General features: G+C 43.6%; 1 protein-coding gene across 1 annotated transcript in view; it reads right to left on the reverse strand.

The window, feature by feature from the left end:
• Window positions 1-16,821, reverse strand: part of CACNA1B (calcium voltage-gated channel subunit alpha1 B) — a 443,201-nt gene that overhangs the window by 47,198 nt on the left and 379,182 nt on the right. Inside the window, exons 32-39 of the mRNA XM_073541186.1 lie at window positions 15,997-16,113; window positions 14,882-14,947; window positions 11,819-11,910; window positions 6,996-7,146; window positions 5,801-5,928; window positions 3,892-3,988; window positions 1,494-1,602; window positions 778-885 (exon numbers count right to left, since the gene is read on the reverse strand). Of these exons, the coding sequence (XP_073397287.1) occupies window positions 778-885; window positions 1,494-1,602; window positions 3,892-3,988; window positions 5,801-5,928; window positions 6,996-7,146; window positions 11,819-11,910; window positions 14,882-14,947; window positions 15,997-16,113 (868 nt within the window). The remainder of the gene's footprint in view (window positions 1-777; window positions 886-1,493; window positions 1,603-3,891; window positions 3,989-5,800; window positions 5,929-6,995; window positions 7,147-11,818; window positions 11,911-14,881; window positions 14,948-15,996; window positions 16,114-16,821) is intronic.

A 16,821-nucleotide genomic window follows, 5' to 3' on the forward strand; every position in this document is an offset into this window, starting at 1 on the left:
AATGCCATGTTATTAGTTCCCAGTAGAGGAACATGGTTCCCAGCAGAGGAACGCCATGTGTTTGGTTCCCAGCAGTGGAACGCCATGTGATCGGTTCCCAGCAGTGGAATGCCATGTGATCGGTTCCCAGCAGTGGAACGCCATGTGATCGGTTCCCAGCAGTGGAATGCCATGTGATCGGTTCCCAGCAGTGGAACGCCATGTGATCGGTTCCCAGCAGTGGAACGCCATGTGATCAGCTCCCAGAAGTGGAACGCCATGTGATGGGTTCCCAGAAGTGGAACGCCATGTGATGGGTTCCCAGAAGTGGAACGCCATGTGATTGGTTCCCAGCAGTGGAACGCCATGAGATCGGCTCCCAGCAGTGGAACGCCATGTGATCAGTTCCCAGCACTGGAACGCCATGTGATCGGTTCCCAGCAGTGAAACGCCATGTGATCGGTTCCCAGCAGTGGAACTCCCTGTCATCGGTTCCCAGCAGTGAAATGCCATTTGATTGGTTCCCAGTAGTGGAACGCCATGTGATCGGTTCCTAGCAGAGGAACGCCATGTGATCGGTTCCCAGCAGAGGAACACCATGTGATCAGTTCCCAGCAGAGGAACGCCATGTGATCAGTTTATGGTTGGGGGGACCTTTGTTACAAAAGCAATGTATTAATTGTGCATTACTTATTGACTAATTACTGATTTTATTGACACCAATTACGATATGAAAATGAGAGTCTATTGCATTTTTAAAGTAATTGAAGATTTTGAAGAGCAATAGAAGCTTCTTACGCTTATGAGGAGGTACTAGTAAATCTAGGGTTTTCTGTGAGAGGTTGGGCCACACGGATGTTATTTCCTTCCGGAGTTCGGCATCACTTTCATGTTGTTTCAGGCCCCCTAAAAAGTAAATCATTCACCTGATGTCAACATTTTATTCATTACTCATTCTGAACTGAAAACATTCAAATAGACTTTTATGTGATTTAATATGCGGTCCCTTTGACTACAACAAGCTAAGATGGGGGATCGTATCGGTAAAAATATCAAGAAAAAAGTGTGCCCAAAATCTTTTAAAAGTAATTAAAGGGTAGGTTCACTTTTTATGAATTATTTCAATACAACAACTTTTGAAACAAGGTGAAAAAAGTTATTTTTATGTATACAGGATCCTTAACAGACCTATGTAAATCCATGGTTACAAATGACACACAAACCCTGTGTAGTTGGATCCAGCAGTTTTGTTATTTCCCCACTCTCTTTTAACCATCAAGATTGACAGATATAAGGAAAAATATTATGACTAAAGGTTTGCATGCAGTCTGCAAATAAGTTTGCATAAGTGTTGCATACACAAAATGGTGGGATTTTATTCCTTGTAAATGAAGACCATCAGCAAAATTCCTTTCATTTTACTACAGGCCCAAGTAACAAGTCATGCAATACCGATAGCAGCATAACAAGCTGATCCCAAATTTAAATGTCCATAATGTCCAGCAATAACTCACCTGACGCTAGTTTTATGTCCAGCGCCGTTCGGATTAAAGCCATCAAAGTGGATGTAAAGTGCACAGTGAGGTCTGTATCAGAGATGGGCATATTCATCCGGACAAGCCGCTGTGGAAAAACTCAGACTCTCATTATGACCGCCACTGGTACAAGATTGTCCAGCCATGTTGCAAAGTCAGCGCTTCTCAATCACTCACATATATTAACTTGCTCTCACCAGACAACCCCTTTATCATCTATGCACAGGATAGGTCACCTTTCCTGTGCATAGGCGATAACTTGTTGATTAGTGAGTGTCGCACCAATAGGCAGAATGGGGTACTTTTATCCCCAGGGCACATGCTCAGCCACCATTCCATGCATTTCCTATGGGATTGCGATCAGCTTTTTCCAGCAGCCCCATGGCGAATCAATGAAGTGACAGTTGGGTGATTGACCGGCCACTTCATTTTTTTAACTGGACAAAAGTTTCCCGTCAAGGGTATTAATTCCCTGTTCTGTCGATGGGTACAAGTCTCAGTGGTCAGACATCCACTGATTGGCAAGTTGTCACCTATCCTGTACATAGCTGATAACTTGTTGTCACTGGACAATCCCATACAATTTTAGCTCTTTTCAATTAATTAAGGGCAAAATTAGTGAAAAGTTGAATTTTCACTGGAAGGCAGAGAGTGCAAGTGATTGAAAGCTACTAACTTCACAGTAATTGCAGACATCCTGGCATGCACCTTGAAAGGATAAACCGTAAGAGAGAGATCAGTAAAGCAAGCAGCCATCCAAAACTTGACTGTTCCCATCGAATCTATCCTTGGCTTTTGCCTTTTATTTAGTCTGATAAACACCATTCTACCATGGAGAACCATGCCTATCTTGGTGAGTGGCAGAATACATGACAGCGTTTCAAGGGAGCAATCAAGTTCTAGTTGGAAAGGTTGACATTTAGGCCCAGCTTACTGACAGCTAATGATGGTTAGAAAACTATTCCTGTAGCTTTGTAATTTTCAATTTTTGGCAATGCTGTAAAAGATCTTGGAAAAAAGATAAAATCACCAACCCTGAAGCTACCTATACTGTATATTTGACCATCATAATAAAATTTTGCTTATCTTCCTGTCTTCCTGTTTCATTATCTTAGTGACTGGGCTAGAGAGAGCAAAAGTGAGGTGTCTTAATTTTTTGGACTAAAGGGGAAGACCTAAATGAATTAATTTGATTTCTTTTATCAAATCAGTTTCCACTCAAGGTGAATTAAAACTTAAACTCTATAAAAGGGAACCCGACAGAAGGATTTACCCCTATTAACTCATTACAGCGCTGATTTCTAAAAACCCCAATGTTTAGATAAAGTTCATTGCATAACCTTACAATTATCTTTTTAAATATTGTGGGGCCACATATTATAATTCATAGAAATTAAGTTATACCTTTTTTATGCCTAGGAGTCCAGTGGGCGCTTTTACTCACTGACAGATGAATCTAGAGATCTGTCAATCACTGAGTAACACCTCCTAAACCCTGAAAGAGCAGAAGTTTATAGCAATTAAAGCAATAAATAATAAGTTGTATTGAATCTGTACCCATAAAATTATACAGAACTGCTCTGCTCCTCCGGCAGACTGTACTGCATTAATAATAATCCTGGAGGGTAAGGAAATTCGTGCAGCTCCTGTCCACAGCCAGAGGGCACTGACCTGGACCATGGACCTGGGTGACGTGAAGCGATCAGCTCATCTCTAATTTTAGTCTTTATTTATAAATCTACCAAGCATTTAATTGTGCCCAATTTCAACCCTATGTGTCTATGCGATGATATGGTTTTCCTAAATGTTTTATGTGCATTGCGCAATTGACCTACATTTGGCTCTCATGTCGCTAAATTTTGCACTGGGGTTATTTAGGAAGATACTCATTTTACCTTTGAGTAAGCTGAGGCTAAGGAGTCAGAGAGGCATACCTAGTACATGCAAGTATATATAGTTCCATGAAATGTATAAGACATGCACCAAAATGCAAAAAGTCATGCATAATAAAGTATTTTACAGTCACAATGTGTTAGAGGTCTACTACTTGTAGAAAGAGAATTAGGGAGTGATGGGGAGTAGATAAGGTAGTCTTAGATTTGGGGATAGCGGATGTGGATACAACCCTTTATAAGAGCTGGGATTGGGTTCTTAGTGGATTGCAGTAATGCTCAGATGCTTGGAGCACATGATTCGGGAAGGACATAAAAAAACTCTTTAGGTTGTAGCAGAGATCACTGGTTACATAGTTCTGGAGAGAGTGGGTATTTTACATTGAAAGGAATTCACAAGGGAAAGATACACAGCACAGTACAGAGACAGGAGAAAAGGCTGGAGGCCAGTGAGATACTGGTGGAGGTCGACACATCTCTTCTACCTTATATGCCACACGTGCAGGGCATTTCTTTCCCAAGCCAAGGGGAGGGGGCATGTGTCGTAGCATCTCGTACATGTCAGTGTAACCAATGCGCCCACTGCAGCAACGGGAAGGGGGAGGCACAGATGTAGCGGCAAGAACAGAAGGACAAAATGAGGAGAGAGATGGACATAAAGCGAATATGGATGCCACCAGAGGTGGGAAAAGTAAGGAAAGTGGGTGACACATGAGAAGCCCACATAGGTAGGCATTAAAAATGAATGGAGTACAAAAATAGTAAGTGAGGAAAAAAAGAAATAAGATGAGCAGAGGAAAGGTCAGGGGAGAGCACATATTCAGTGTTGTAAAGCCGAAATGACAGCAATAGGTCGAGGACAAGGAATGGGGTACAGAATGGGGTACAGAGAACACGAAAGAGAAGGAGACAAAGAGGAAGAGAAGAGGAATATTTAACATCCGGGGAAAAATATTGCATGAAGACATACAGATTACACAACACAAAAAGGGTCGAGATGAAAGATGAGAAGAAAGAATAGTACAGACAGAGATGAGGGCCAAGCAAGGGGGTTGAGAATGGGAAGGAAACAGACAAAAAAAACATATCTGATTAGCTTGAAACTGTACACTCCTGTCACCGAAGCACAGGTATGTTTTTTTGCATCATTAAGGTGAGCGAAGGTTAGTCGGAAGGGAAGGGGATGTTGCTTTCTTTCTGTTCAAACCCTTTTTGCGCTGATACATATGTTCAGGAGTTGGTCTTGAGCAGAGAGAGCACAAGGTGACATTTCAAGGCCCCTGGTCTGTACCCTAGGGGGTGCACCAGTATAAACCCTTCAATGACAAGTGCATCACATTCCCCTGCAGCATTGAAGGGGATAAAACTATTCTGATCATCATGCTCGGAAGAGGCACCAGGCAGCAACACTAATGAGATGACTAATCCCAATGATGTTTTGGCACCCTCACACCCCAACCGGTTGTTTCCCAGATTATGGTGGATAATCTCTCAAGTGAAGCTACCTGGCAGCCAGGTTGGCAGGGGATAAAGCATGATGAAGGGGCAGGGCGAGCCTCGCATTCCATGCAGGCACAGCCCCTCAGAATTTTATCAGACTGCTTCCATCCCCAATTGGTATAAATGCAAACTGGCTTTTTTGGCTGCAAACCTTGTAAGCCACCCGCGATGGGCAGCGTTTCCCCAGCCCCAGTGGAGGGGCAATAACACGCAATAAATTGTACATATCCTTATAGTGAATACGGCAACTAGAAAAAGAACAATACAGTATATCATGGACTGATAAAAATAAGGGAAAGAATAAGAAAGATAAAAAGAGTAAGAAAGAAAAACACCTTTTAAACCTTATTCAGGGAAAATAATATGTGAGGGTACAATGGAAAAATGCAGAACTCATTTAGGACAGAGGTGTATATGATGGGGGGGTCCCATAGCCAAATTAAAATACGTTTGTTGCCTCTTCTATTGCTAGTATGATTCTTAGGCCTTCCATTTCTCTAGGAGGAATTAGGAGATGATCAATTTTTGCTGGGTCTACCCTCTATGAGCCCCACAGCTAGTAGAATGCCCTATGTCTATGATTGGCACACTACTGATATTGTGGCCTGGTAAAGGTTCCCTGTCGTTGCCCTCATATACTATACATCTCCCCTGATTCTATTAACTCATGTATTCCTATATGCCCTGTATTATTTCAATCTGATTAAATCATTAGTAATTCTATTGGCAATAATATTAAAAGTATGTTAGCTCACATCTAATAATATATAGTGACTGCATGTAATATTACATTGCACATGTAGCTAATGAACTATTTTTTAACAACTACAGACTATAACGTGTGGCTCCATTACATATTCTGTACAATTATCAGAAAAAAAAACATTCACATACCAAGCAGCAGGGTCATACTCGGCCCAGACACGTATGAACTCATCCAAATGATGAGGACCCAAAATGGACGAGTCTCGTGTTAGGTATTCGAAATTGTCCATGATAACGGCCACAAAAAGATTGAGCATCTACTCAGGAACACAGAAGATAGAAGGAAAATACAAAATGTTATCAGACATAACAATATCACAAAAGCCTCCCAATGAAATTAACAGCGATGTGTTCCACTATATGATGGCAGTCCACCATAAGAAAAAAACTTGTGAATGTTGATTCTTCCATTGCATTTGTTTCATGCTATTCTTTAACCATTGGTTTGTAACAAGTGTCTCTTTTCGTCTCTTTTTTTTTTTTTAGAAGATGTATTGTAAAGGTTGTTGTTAAAGGTGTATTCACCAAGTCTAAAGTTATCCGTTATCCTATGGATAAGTTACTGATCGTGGGAGGCTGACAGAGAGTAAATGCAGTGGAGGTCGAGCATGAGCAACTCTGCCTTATTCAAAACTGGGATCTGCAAAGCTCAGGTCTCAGGATCAAAGCCCCAATCTTAAGAGCGCTAGGGATCCCACCAATCGGACTCACAGCGATCAGTAACCTATCCCTTATCTCATAGATAACTTACTGAATGCTCAGGTTCTAACTCCCGGAGCCCCAGCAAACCTGAGAAAAAGGCTCTGGATCCCAAGAACCAAGTTCCACAGAGCCCCAACTTTCAGTAAGCAGAGGTGAGCATGCTTGACCTTCGCTCTTTTATTTGTTTTAAGTTAAAGTTGAGAACAGCTCTCAGCTATTTCCGGCAATGTCATAACAATGAATAAAGTAGAAGTGGTGCATGTGTACCACCGGCGGACTCTGCAGAGCAAAGTTCTCAGTATCCAAAGCTCTGTTCTTGGGATTGCTTTGTGTCAGTAGGTTATCCTCTATCTTGCAGAGCCCATAAGGAAAATTTTATATTCTAGAAATACCCTTTTAATCATTCCACATTCATTGCCAATAAGGTCTAACCTGAAAACCAAGGGTAGGTGGTTACAATTGGGATTGCTGTCTGTTTTATTACTGAGTCCATAATGATGTCTGAGCCTGGACACAGCATGAACCACACTGGGCTGGAATGCTTTATATGATCTCGTCAGCTCTGAGTGCTTGGTCCTAAGCTGGCATGAGAAAAATAACATTAGATATTATGGAGTCTCACCAGGAAAGAGCAGAGGAAGATGAAGGAGACGAAATAGAAATAGGCAAAGTCACTTCCACATTCTTCTTTGGAGTTGCCCGAACTAGAGTCACATAGCCTGTTGCTGAGACAAGAGAGCATAATTTCATGCCAGCCTTCTCCAGTGGCGCTCCTACAACAAGAAACAAAATAGAATGTTACTTAATTAACGTACTGTGGGTCAGTAATGCCCCAATATGCTGTCAAAGCATCGCCTAGACACTCAGGGAGGGTATGACTTCCAACCTACACATCAATGTAGAAAAAGAAGGAGTTTGATTATTTTTTGGAGTGTCCTTTTGTGAATTGTAAGTAGTTATCTACTGCCAATTACTGGGAACCTGTCAGCAGCTTTTCACATATGAAACTAGCACTATGGTCATGTAGGCACTTTTTCCATTATAAAAATGATACCTTTTAGAATCTACAGGAATATCTGGATGGCATAAATCTCACAATCCTCTGAAAGGAGAGTACTGCAGTCCTTGAAACTACTATTACTGAAGAAGAGATAATGGAAGCGGCTAGCAGAATGGCTCGAGGGAAGTCTTCGGGTCCAGATGGCCTCCCTCTAATTTATTTAGACTAACTGGTCACTTATCTTTTTAAAGTATAGAATTCCTCACTGGAACAAGGCTTTCTACTCAAACCTTTTGAACGATGCCAATATTATGGTAATACTAAAACTGGATAAACCTCACGAAGATTGTGCGTAACATAGACCCATGTTCTTTTAAATTTAGATTATAAAATATTGACTAAAATTCGAGTGAATACACCAAATAAAGCAATTCGTTAAATTATTCACCAAGAGCAGTGCGGATTTATTCCGGGTCGGTCTACATCCAATAATCTAATTGAACGGTTGGAAAGGACATGAAGATTGGACTTTGGCATCTCTGGTTGCTGCTAAGGCAATTGATTTGGTCAAATGGGCCTACCTTGAGAAGACCCTTCGACAATCTGGCTGCTTTGTACCAGGTATCGTAAGATGGATTACAGTCTTATATCGATCTCAGACAGCCAAGGTCCTGATTAATGGTTTTATGTCCTCATCAATTCCCATGGGGAGAGGGACCAGACAGGGGCACCCTATGTCCCCACTCTTGTTTGCTATTGCCATGGAACCACTAGCTGTCAGAGTCCGTCAGACTGCAGAGTACTAGTGATGAGTGAGTATACTCGTTGCTCGGGTTTTCCCGAGCATGCTTGGGTGATCTCCGAGTATTTTGGCATGCTCGGAGATTTAGTGTTTGTTGACACAGCAGCATGATTTGCGGCTGCTAGACAGCCTAAATACATGTGGGGAATGCCTGTTTGTTAGGAATTCCACACATGCATTCAGGCTGTCTACAGCTGCAAATCATACAGCTGCATCGACAAACCCTAAATCTCCGAGCACGCCAAAATACTCAGAGATCACCTGAGCATGCTCGGGAAAACCCGAGCAAAGAGTATACTAACTCATCACTACAGGGTACCAAGAGACCGCTTGGGGTTATATACAGATGATTTAATCCTATTTATGGCCAGTTACACTTCCTTTGGTAATGTATCTGATTGAATTTGGCCGGTTTTCGGTCAAAAAATAAACTGGCAGAAATCCATGTTGTTTCCTCTAAGCACTATGCCATGGAAAGTAGGAAATGAATTCTGCAGGCTACGAATAGTATCCCACTTTAAATATCAAGGTATTAATATAGCAAAAAATCACATGCAACTCTGTGTGATTTAAATACATTCCCTCTTTTGTCGTACCTGCAGCAGAAGAAAATTAGAATGTAAGGAGCCCTCCCTCTGTCAGTAGCTGGTAGAATCAATCAATGTCATCAAAATTATAGCCCTTCCTTAATTCCCATATGTTCTGGAACATTGAACCTCCATAGTCCCACAGAAGGTCTATGCCTGATGATTTCCTATCTAGCATCCTTCATATGGGGTTCAAAAAGACAGAAACTGACCACTCTTCAGAGGCCCAGTTGTAGTGATGTGGAATGCCTTACCCTGTTCCTGCCCCTGAAAACAACACGTGTCATGTGAATACTGTTGTGCGGTTTTATTTGTAAAAGTTATGTGTCCTATGTAATGTATTATGGTAATATACAGCATGCCAAGTGTTAAATGCATAATGTGAGTATAGTGTAAGATAAGCTTAGGATAGCATAAGTGAGACTTGTACTATAAGTGGTTTATCAACAGCATAACACATAGGATAATATGTTTAGCATATGAGATAGGAAATAGTAGGGGCTAGGAGGAGTTAGTAAAGTGCATAGTGAAGGTCAAGTTCAGGGGCGGTAAGTTGCTAGGGGCAGCACGGACAAGCCATTTCATGCAGTGGGAGGACGTATAGAGTTCCCTGATGGACAATCCTGCAACATCTGGAGACTAGGGATTATTATTATTATTACACATTTTTATAGTGCCATTTATTCCATGGCGCTTTACATGTGAAAAGGGGCAAATATAGACAAGTACAATAAACATCAGCAATACAAGACACACACAAGTACAGAAGGAGAGAGGACCCTCACAGTCTACAGGGGATGGGTGAGGATACACTAGGAGAGGGTAGAGCAGGTCGTGCGGCAGTTCAATTCAGTCAGATATCAAGGAACGTGCCTGGTCTTCTGACATCAAGAGGTCAGTGGACGTGGAATTACGTGGGGGACAGGTGGCTGCACAACAGGAATGAACAATGAATCCCTAAGGCTGAGGGAGTCAGCAGGCTCGGGGGTAGCCCAGAACGAATGGGTGTCAGAGATGCAGAGGAGTTGTACTAAGTAGGAAGAAGATGTGATTTGCTGAGCCCAACCCCTCCTGTCACCACCTAAAGCCTGGAGTAAGTGGAGGCCTGCAGCCTACAAGTGAGGGTGATGCACCCCCACACCCTACAGCATACTGGTGTCAAGGTGAGTGTTAGACAAGCACTCACCAGCTGGAGAAACAGTCCGGACCGCAGCAGATGGGAGTCTCTTTCCACTTGGCATGGCAGCGCTCAAACCTCTCAGAAACTGCAGGAGTCAGGAGCGGTGCAGCAGCGCTGGAGGATGTTGGACGCCGGGAGTGGAATGTACTGACAGGACCTGCGGCACGTGACCGCAGGTCAGGGGAAAACGGGGCGGAGCCTAGCAGGCTCAGCCCATGGAGACAGGGGGAATACATCTGAAACCCCTGGGCAGAAGGGGAGTAGTGGGTAACCGGACACCAGGGAATAACGGGGCACGGTGATTTAGACAGGTCAGGGACAAGCCAAGGTCAGGAGAAGCAACGCAGTACAAAGGGAGCAGACCCACAGGGAAAGTCAGGGGCAGCGCATAAGTCAGAAAACCATACGAGCAAATAAACAGTACCAAGTCAGAAAGCCAAAACACAACAGAGGACAAACCGGGTCAGAACCACACAAGTGAATCAGAACACAGGCACGAGGGCAAAAGTAAAACCGACAAAGCATGGCCCCATAAAGAGGCTATAAAATCAAAGAGAGGCTGCCCGGATTAACCCCTGACATACCAACCAGAACCAACCATGACAACTGGGACTGGGACACTGTTTATCTGTAAAGTCCCAGAGCAAAACTGGACAACAGCTCGATCAGGACTACTGTTCTGTGCCACTTTACACAGGGATGAGGCAGGTGTGGCACTCCCAGACTTCTTCTGATATTACTTAGCTGGCCAACTTTGCTTTCTACAACACTGATAATCATTTGCCAAATTCTAAACACCACCTTGCGCACTTTTTGAGTCTTTAGAGTCTATGGGGGGTCTTGGAGGCATCAGAGCAATACTCATGCTCCTTCTTGCCAATTCACAAACTTGCAGTTCAAGTGTGGAGAGCCACCAAAAAGATTTTTCAGTTCAAGGACATAGAAGCTCAGTCCCCCTTATGACATAACAATGCTCTTGCCGAATTGCTACTTTCCCAAGTTGCTCAGTTTTGGTTGAACTTAGGGGTCAAGTCTCTAACACAGGTATATATGCAGGGTGTTCTTGTTTCCGTTGATCAATTTCAACAGCTCTATCAAGTCCCCAGACACGCTTTCTTTAGGTATCTGGTGTGTCCCACAAATGGGAATAACCTGTAATATTTATTCTCTGTGTTCAGTTTTTTCTTCCAATCAGTAAAATTCTCTGTTGTTGTTAGGCAGAATTAGACAGTGTGAAGATTGTCCCTATGTCTCTCCCGTAGTTGGGCTCTGTATTAGGTTGCTCTTCCCTTCTTCTTCAGTTTAGCCTACAGGAGCCATTACTCTAGACGCATGTGTACTGCCCTGTACAGATTACTCCTTTTTACCTACTGTTCATTGTACGATTTTGGAAGAAAGCAGCATGGTTTCTCCTGGTCTTTCTACAGTTGCAGCGGCAGTAGAGTTAAAACTCTCTGCGGACGCCTGGTGGTGTACTCACGAGTTATACAATTATCTAAGAAGCTGATGATTAGAATGCTTGGAATTTGCAGCCATTAGGAAGAGGCAGAATAGTATCTGCAACTAAGGCATGCCCTAAATACCCAGTTCCCAGACATTGGAAATTATCTCATATTCCCTGATAGGAATTCCAAGGAGCCAGAACCCAAAGGTTGATCTCCTTTTTATACACCCAGTTACTAAGCAGGAGATGCTCCTCATCGCCGTTATTGGTTGAGGCCAAATGGAAGACAATAATACCCTCCTTATCAGAGGATTGGGACGCAGCCTTGATTTCCCCACAATATGTTTCACCAGCAATTAATAAAAAGCTAGACCAAATATCCATCATAACTACCTGACACCCAGCAGGTTAAGAAAATAGAAGCTCTTTTACCTAAACAGGAGCATTAAAGCATGAAAAAACGTGCGGAAGTTATTGTGTCTGTTGATCGCGCTGTCATCATCCAATGCAATGTTCCCAAAGACCTGAAAATGTGAAAATAACAATGATTATGATGTCTATTGGTAATGTGGAATATCAATATCTACCATCCTGAATCCCCATAAATGTGATTCAATTGCTTCAGCAATGTTTGGATCTACCCCAATCATCTACCCAATGGCGGATCTTAATAGGGGCGGATGGGGCGGTCGCCCCGGGCCCAAGGTTTTTTGGGGGCCCAGGGGCCCAGGGGCAGGGACGGGCTGGGCCGGGTGGCAGAGAGGCAAATGCCCCCCGGACGGCTCCCCCAGCACCTGTACAGGGCCGGCCGTGCCCTGTGCTGTGACGCCGCCGGCAGCAGACAGCCGCCCGCGTCACATTCTATGAGGGGCCGGGAGCTGTGCACGGCCGTCACCTTGACGGCTGCTCAGCTCCGGCTGTACTTCCGGGTCAGATGTCGGGCGTGCGCGATGACGTCATCGTGCACGCGCCGACATGTCCCGGAGGATGCTGAAAGCAGAGGCGCTGCTGGGGAGCGAGCCGGCTGTGAGGTAAGTATGGGGAACTTTTTTATTTTTTTTTACTTATAAAATGAATTAAATGGGGGAGGGGGTGAGTAGGGGCTGTACACAATGAAGGGGGGGTGACTGGGGCCTGTATATGATGAAGGGGGGGTGACTGGGGCCTGTATATGATGAAGGGGGGGTGACTGGGGCCTGTATATGATGAAGGGGGGATGACTGGGGCCTGTATATGATGAAGGGGGGTGACTGGGGGCTGTATATGATGAAGGGGGGGTGACTGGGGCCTGTATATGATGAAGGGGGGGTGACTGGGGGCTGTATATGATGAAGGGGGGGTGACTGGGGGCTGTATATGATGAAGGGGGGTGACTGGGGGCTGTATATGATGAAGGGGGTGACTGGGGGCTGTATATGATGACGGGGATGACTGGGGGCTGTATATGATGACGGGGGGGTGACTGGGGGCTGTATATGATGACGGGGGGGTGACTGGGGCCTGTATATGATGAAGGGGGGTGACTGGGGGCTGTATATGATGACGGGGGGTGACTGGGGGCTGTATATGATGACGGGGGGGTGACTGGGGGCTGTATATGATGAAGGGGGGTGACTGGGGGCTGTATATGATGACGGGGGGGTGACTGGGGGCTGTATATGATGAAGGGGGGTGACTGGGGGCTGTATATGATGACGGGGGGGTGACTGGGGGCTGTATATGATGATGGGGGGTGACTGGGGTTGTACAGGATGAAGGGGGTGAGTGGGGGCTTCACAGGATGAAGGGGGGGATGAGTGGGGGCTTCACATGATGAAGGAGGTGAGTGGGGCTGCACATGATGAAGGGGGGGTGAGTGGGGCTGCATATGATGAAGGGGGGTGAGTGGGGCTGCACATGATGAAGTGGGGGATAAGTGGGGCTGCACATGATGAAGTGGGGGATAAGGGGGACTGCACATGATGAATTAAGGGGTAAGTGGAACTGCACATGATGAATTAAGGGGTAAGTGGGACTGCACATGATGAAGCGGCACTGCAGATGAAGTGAGTGGGTGATAGGGGACTGCAATGGATGAAGTAAGGGGACTTCAAATTAAAGTGGGGACATTAAAGTGGATCCACTATGGCCAGGATCACGTTGGGCGATTTTGTGCGCATTGGCCGTAGGCCTACAGCTTATGTGCAACGTCTTTTTAGGCCATGTCCACACGTGGTGGAATAGTTGCGGGTTTTCCGTATGGACCCGCAGCAAACCAAGTGCTGCGGTCCGTACGGCTGTCAATTCCCGCACGGGGACCGCAGCGCTCAGGTGGGAAGGGGGGTACAGGGGCCCAGGTTTTATGAACAGCCCCGGGCCCATAGTCCACTTAATCCGCCACTGCATCTACCTCTTAACCACTGTATTGGGACACCTGCCACAGAACTGAGCTATCTGTGGCCTGATCTTTACCCTTGGATAGAAAATACTTTTAGAACTTCCTAAAATGATCCCAGCAGAACCTAATAACAAGCCTGCCTCTATTGAATCTGATATATACATACAGAGGGGAAAATAAGAATTTGATACACTTTCGATTTTGCAAGTTTTCCGACCTACAAGGAATGGAGAGGTCAGTAATTTTATCGTAGCTACACTTCACCTGTGACAGACAGAATCTAAAAATTAAAAAAAAAAAAAAAAGAAAATCACATTGTATGATTTTTACATAATTAAATTGCAGTTTATTGCATTAAATAAGTATTTGATCACCTACCAACTAGCAAGAATCCTGCCTCTCACAGACCTGTTACTTTTTCTGTAAGAAGCCTCCTACACTGCACTCATTACCTGGATTAATTGCACCTGTTTTAGCTCGTTACCTGAAGCTCAATGTTGCCCAGCGACAGACTCAAAAAGACCAACTCCTGAAGAAGAAGTCCATGATTGACTTCGAAACACGTTGAATTGTGAATGAGATTGTGAACAAACCACCAAGTTATTCATCTACAAAAATGCCTTGTTTTCAATTTGAACAGCAGCGCGGAGATTATCCACGATTTTCCTGGTTTTATTTATAGACCCAAAAACCTGAAAGCTCAGGAGAAGATCTGCATGGAGGAGAGGGCCAAAATCCCTGCTGAAAGTGTGCAAACCTGGTCAAGAAGTACAGGAAACGTCTGACCTCTAATTGTAAACAAAGGTTTCTGGACCAAATATTAAGTTCTGCTTTTCTGTTGTATCAAATACTTATTTCATGTAATAAAATGCAAAATAATTAAGTATATTTGGCCACAGGAAAATTGTAGTCAAATTATACATTGTGGTATGCCTATGGAGATCCTGAATGGTGGAGTAGGACACAAGGATGAGTCTCATGATTTTTGACTCCTTGTCCATAGTGATTATTTAATGGGAAGACAACTATCAGGTGAGACAACAGAAACAACCTTACAGAAATGGTAAAAAAGAGATTATGTGGGACAATAAGGCCACTCACATGTGGACATTACTTACCTGCATGCCAATAATGGCATAGATGAAAAATAGCATTGCAATAAGGAGGCAAACATATGGTAGGGCCTGCAGACAGACAGAACAATAGGTAAAGTTAACATCAAGCACAATATAAATATATATATATATATATATATATACATACAGTATATATATACACAATAACTGCACATTTCTGGCTTTTTTTCCATTCACAGAATAGGTGATAAATGCATAATTGCTATGGACCCTCACTGATAACGAGGATGTGGGTCCTCAAGTCCCCTGTATGAATGAGACTTAGGGAGCACGTGCAAACACTGGTGTATGTATTGTCTTTGGCGCATGCTTACTATACAAAGAGAACTTTAGACATTCAATTTTAGGAATGGCTGGACCGCCAATGATAATATATATGTAACCTAATAAATTAGCTGATGCAGTACATTGTGGGAATTGAAAGTTAAGGCTGGGGCTACACAATGACTTTGTCCACGACACGAGCCTTTTGGCCAAAGATTGCTTCTAGGTTCTAGGTTGCAGGGCAATAGTAAATGGGGCATCGTTGTGCTATTGAGGGTACTATGACCGCAACAAGCAAGTTGTAAATATTGTACCTGGTTGGATTTTTTGTGACTTGCTTATTACGGTCGCATTACTCTCGGGGTTGCAATTCAATCCATTTTACCTGTATTATGCTGTGATGTAGAAGCAACACCTAGAAATCTTTGCACGCGTGATTTGTATGACAGTCAAAGTGGAAATGTAGCCCCAGCCTAAGACTGGAGTTGATTAGAAATTGGGCACTACTGGAGACCCCCAGTAGGTTTCTTTCATCCTGCTATGACAAAGCTCATCAGTGATGCCTATGCTAGTGGTCAGTGTACCAGATATAATTACTGCCACCTTTAGAATAAGTCAATTGCTTAATTCCCTAAGAATCCGGTATTAGTAATGTGGTGGTGTAGGCAAGAAATCACTAATCCTAGACATGTGTTTTTGTATACAACTAGTCTCAATGTGTCCCAATTCAGAACATACAAATCGTGTCCTTGCACAGCACTGCACATATATACAATTCTGCATCAATGAAGTTCATGGAAAATTTCAAGTTAACCATTGCTGTATAAGCAAACCTTAAAAGACTGCACAAAAGTCCAGAGAAGGATGCGTATGGTGTAACCTTGACGCAACAGTTTAATCAACCGAGCTGCTCGAAAGAGTCGCAGGAAACTCAGATTGATGAAATTTTCCTGCAACAGATAAAAGATTTAGTAACTTTTTTTTTTTAGTTTTTGGACTCATTTGTGTTAATGTTGTTTTGTCCTTTTCCAACATGCTCCACCCAGCAAAATAAGCCAAGCTGACTTCACTTCATTCCATTATCAAGCACAGAACTTGCAGCTTGCTGAACACTTCAAAAACCAGGAGGGAAAATTTAGATACAATCACATGCAATCGGTCATCCTGCAGACGTATTAGTCGGTCATCTCAGACATCCACATTTATTTCAGTTTCCAAATGTAGGTTGTTATTGTGGTTAGTTATGAGAAGGCAGATAATGAAGGACCAGGACAGGGATAAGAATAGAAGAGAGCTGACTTAGGAGCAAAATGGGTGACATCACAATTGGATGATGTCCTATCAAAAAAAGTGCCAATTCTTCTATGCTAGCTTTCAAGAATGAATTGTTGCCATGTGCAAGTTCTCACTTTCCACAAGGAAGGTCAATAGATTCCATTTTAGCTAGTCTGAGGGGATTCCTCAAGGGTATGTATACTTGGGGATAAAGGTTTAGGAAAGGTAAAGGTTAAGCCTTCCATACACCAGAGTTATAACTTGTCCAACCAATCTTATTTCAGCAGGATCAGATCACCATCTAATGAGTATGGAGGAGCACTTGACTGTCCCCCATCAGATTATGTCAGGGGACAAAAGGAATGGGCACTTGGAATTCAACT

The sequence above is a fragment of the Dendrobates tinctorius genome, unplaced genomic scaffold (assembly GCF_039654945.1).
Source record: "Dendrobates tinctorius isolate UK_male_01 unplaced genomic scaffold, ASM3965494v1 ptg000120l, whole genome shotgun sequence".
Lineage (NCBI taxonomy): Eukaryota > Metazoa > Chordata > Amphibia > Anura > Dendrobatidae > Dendrobates > Dendrobates tinctorius.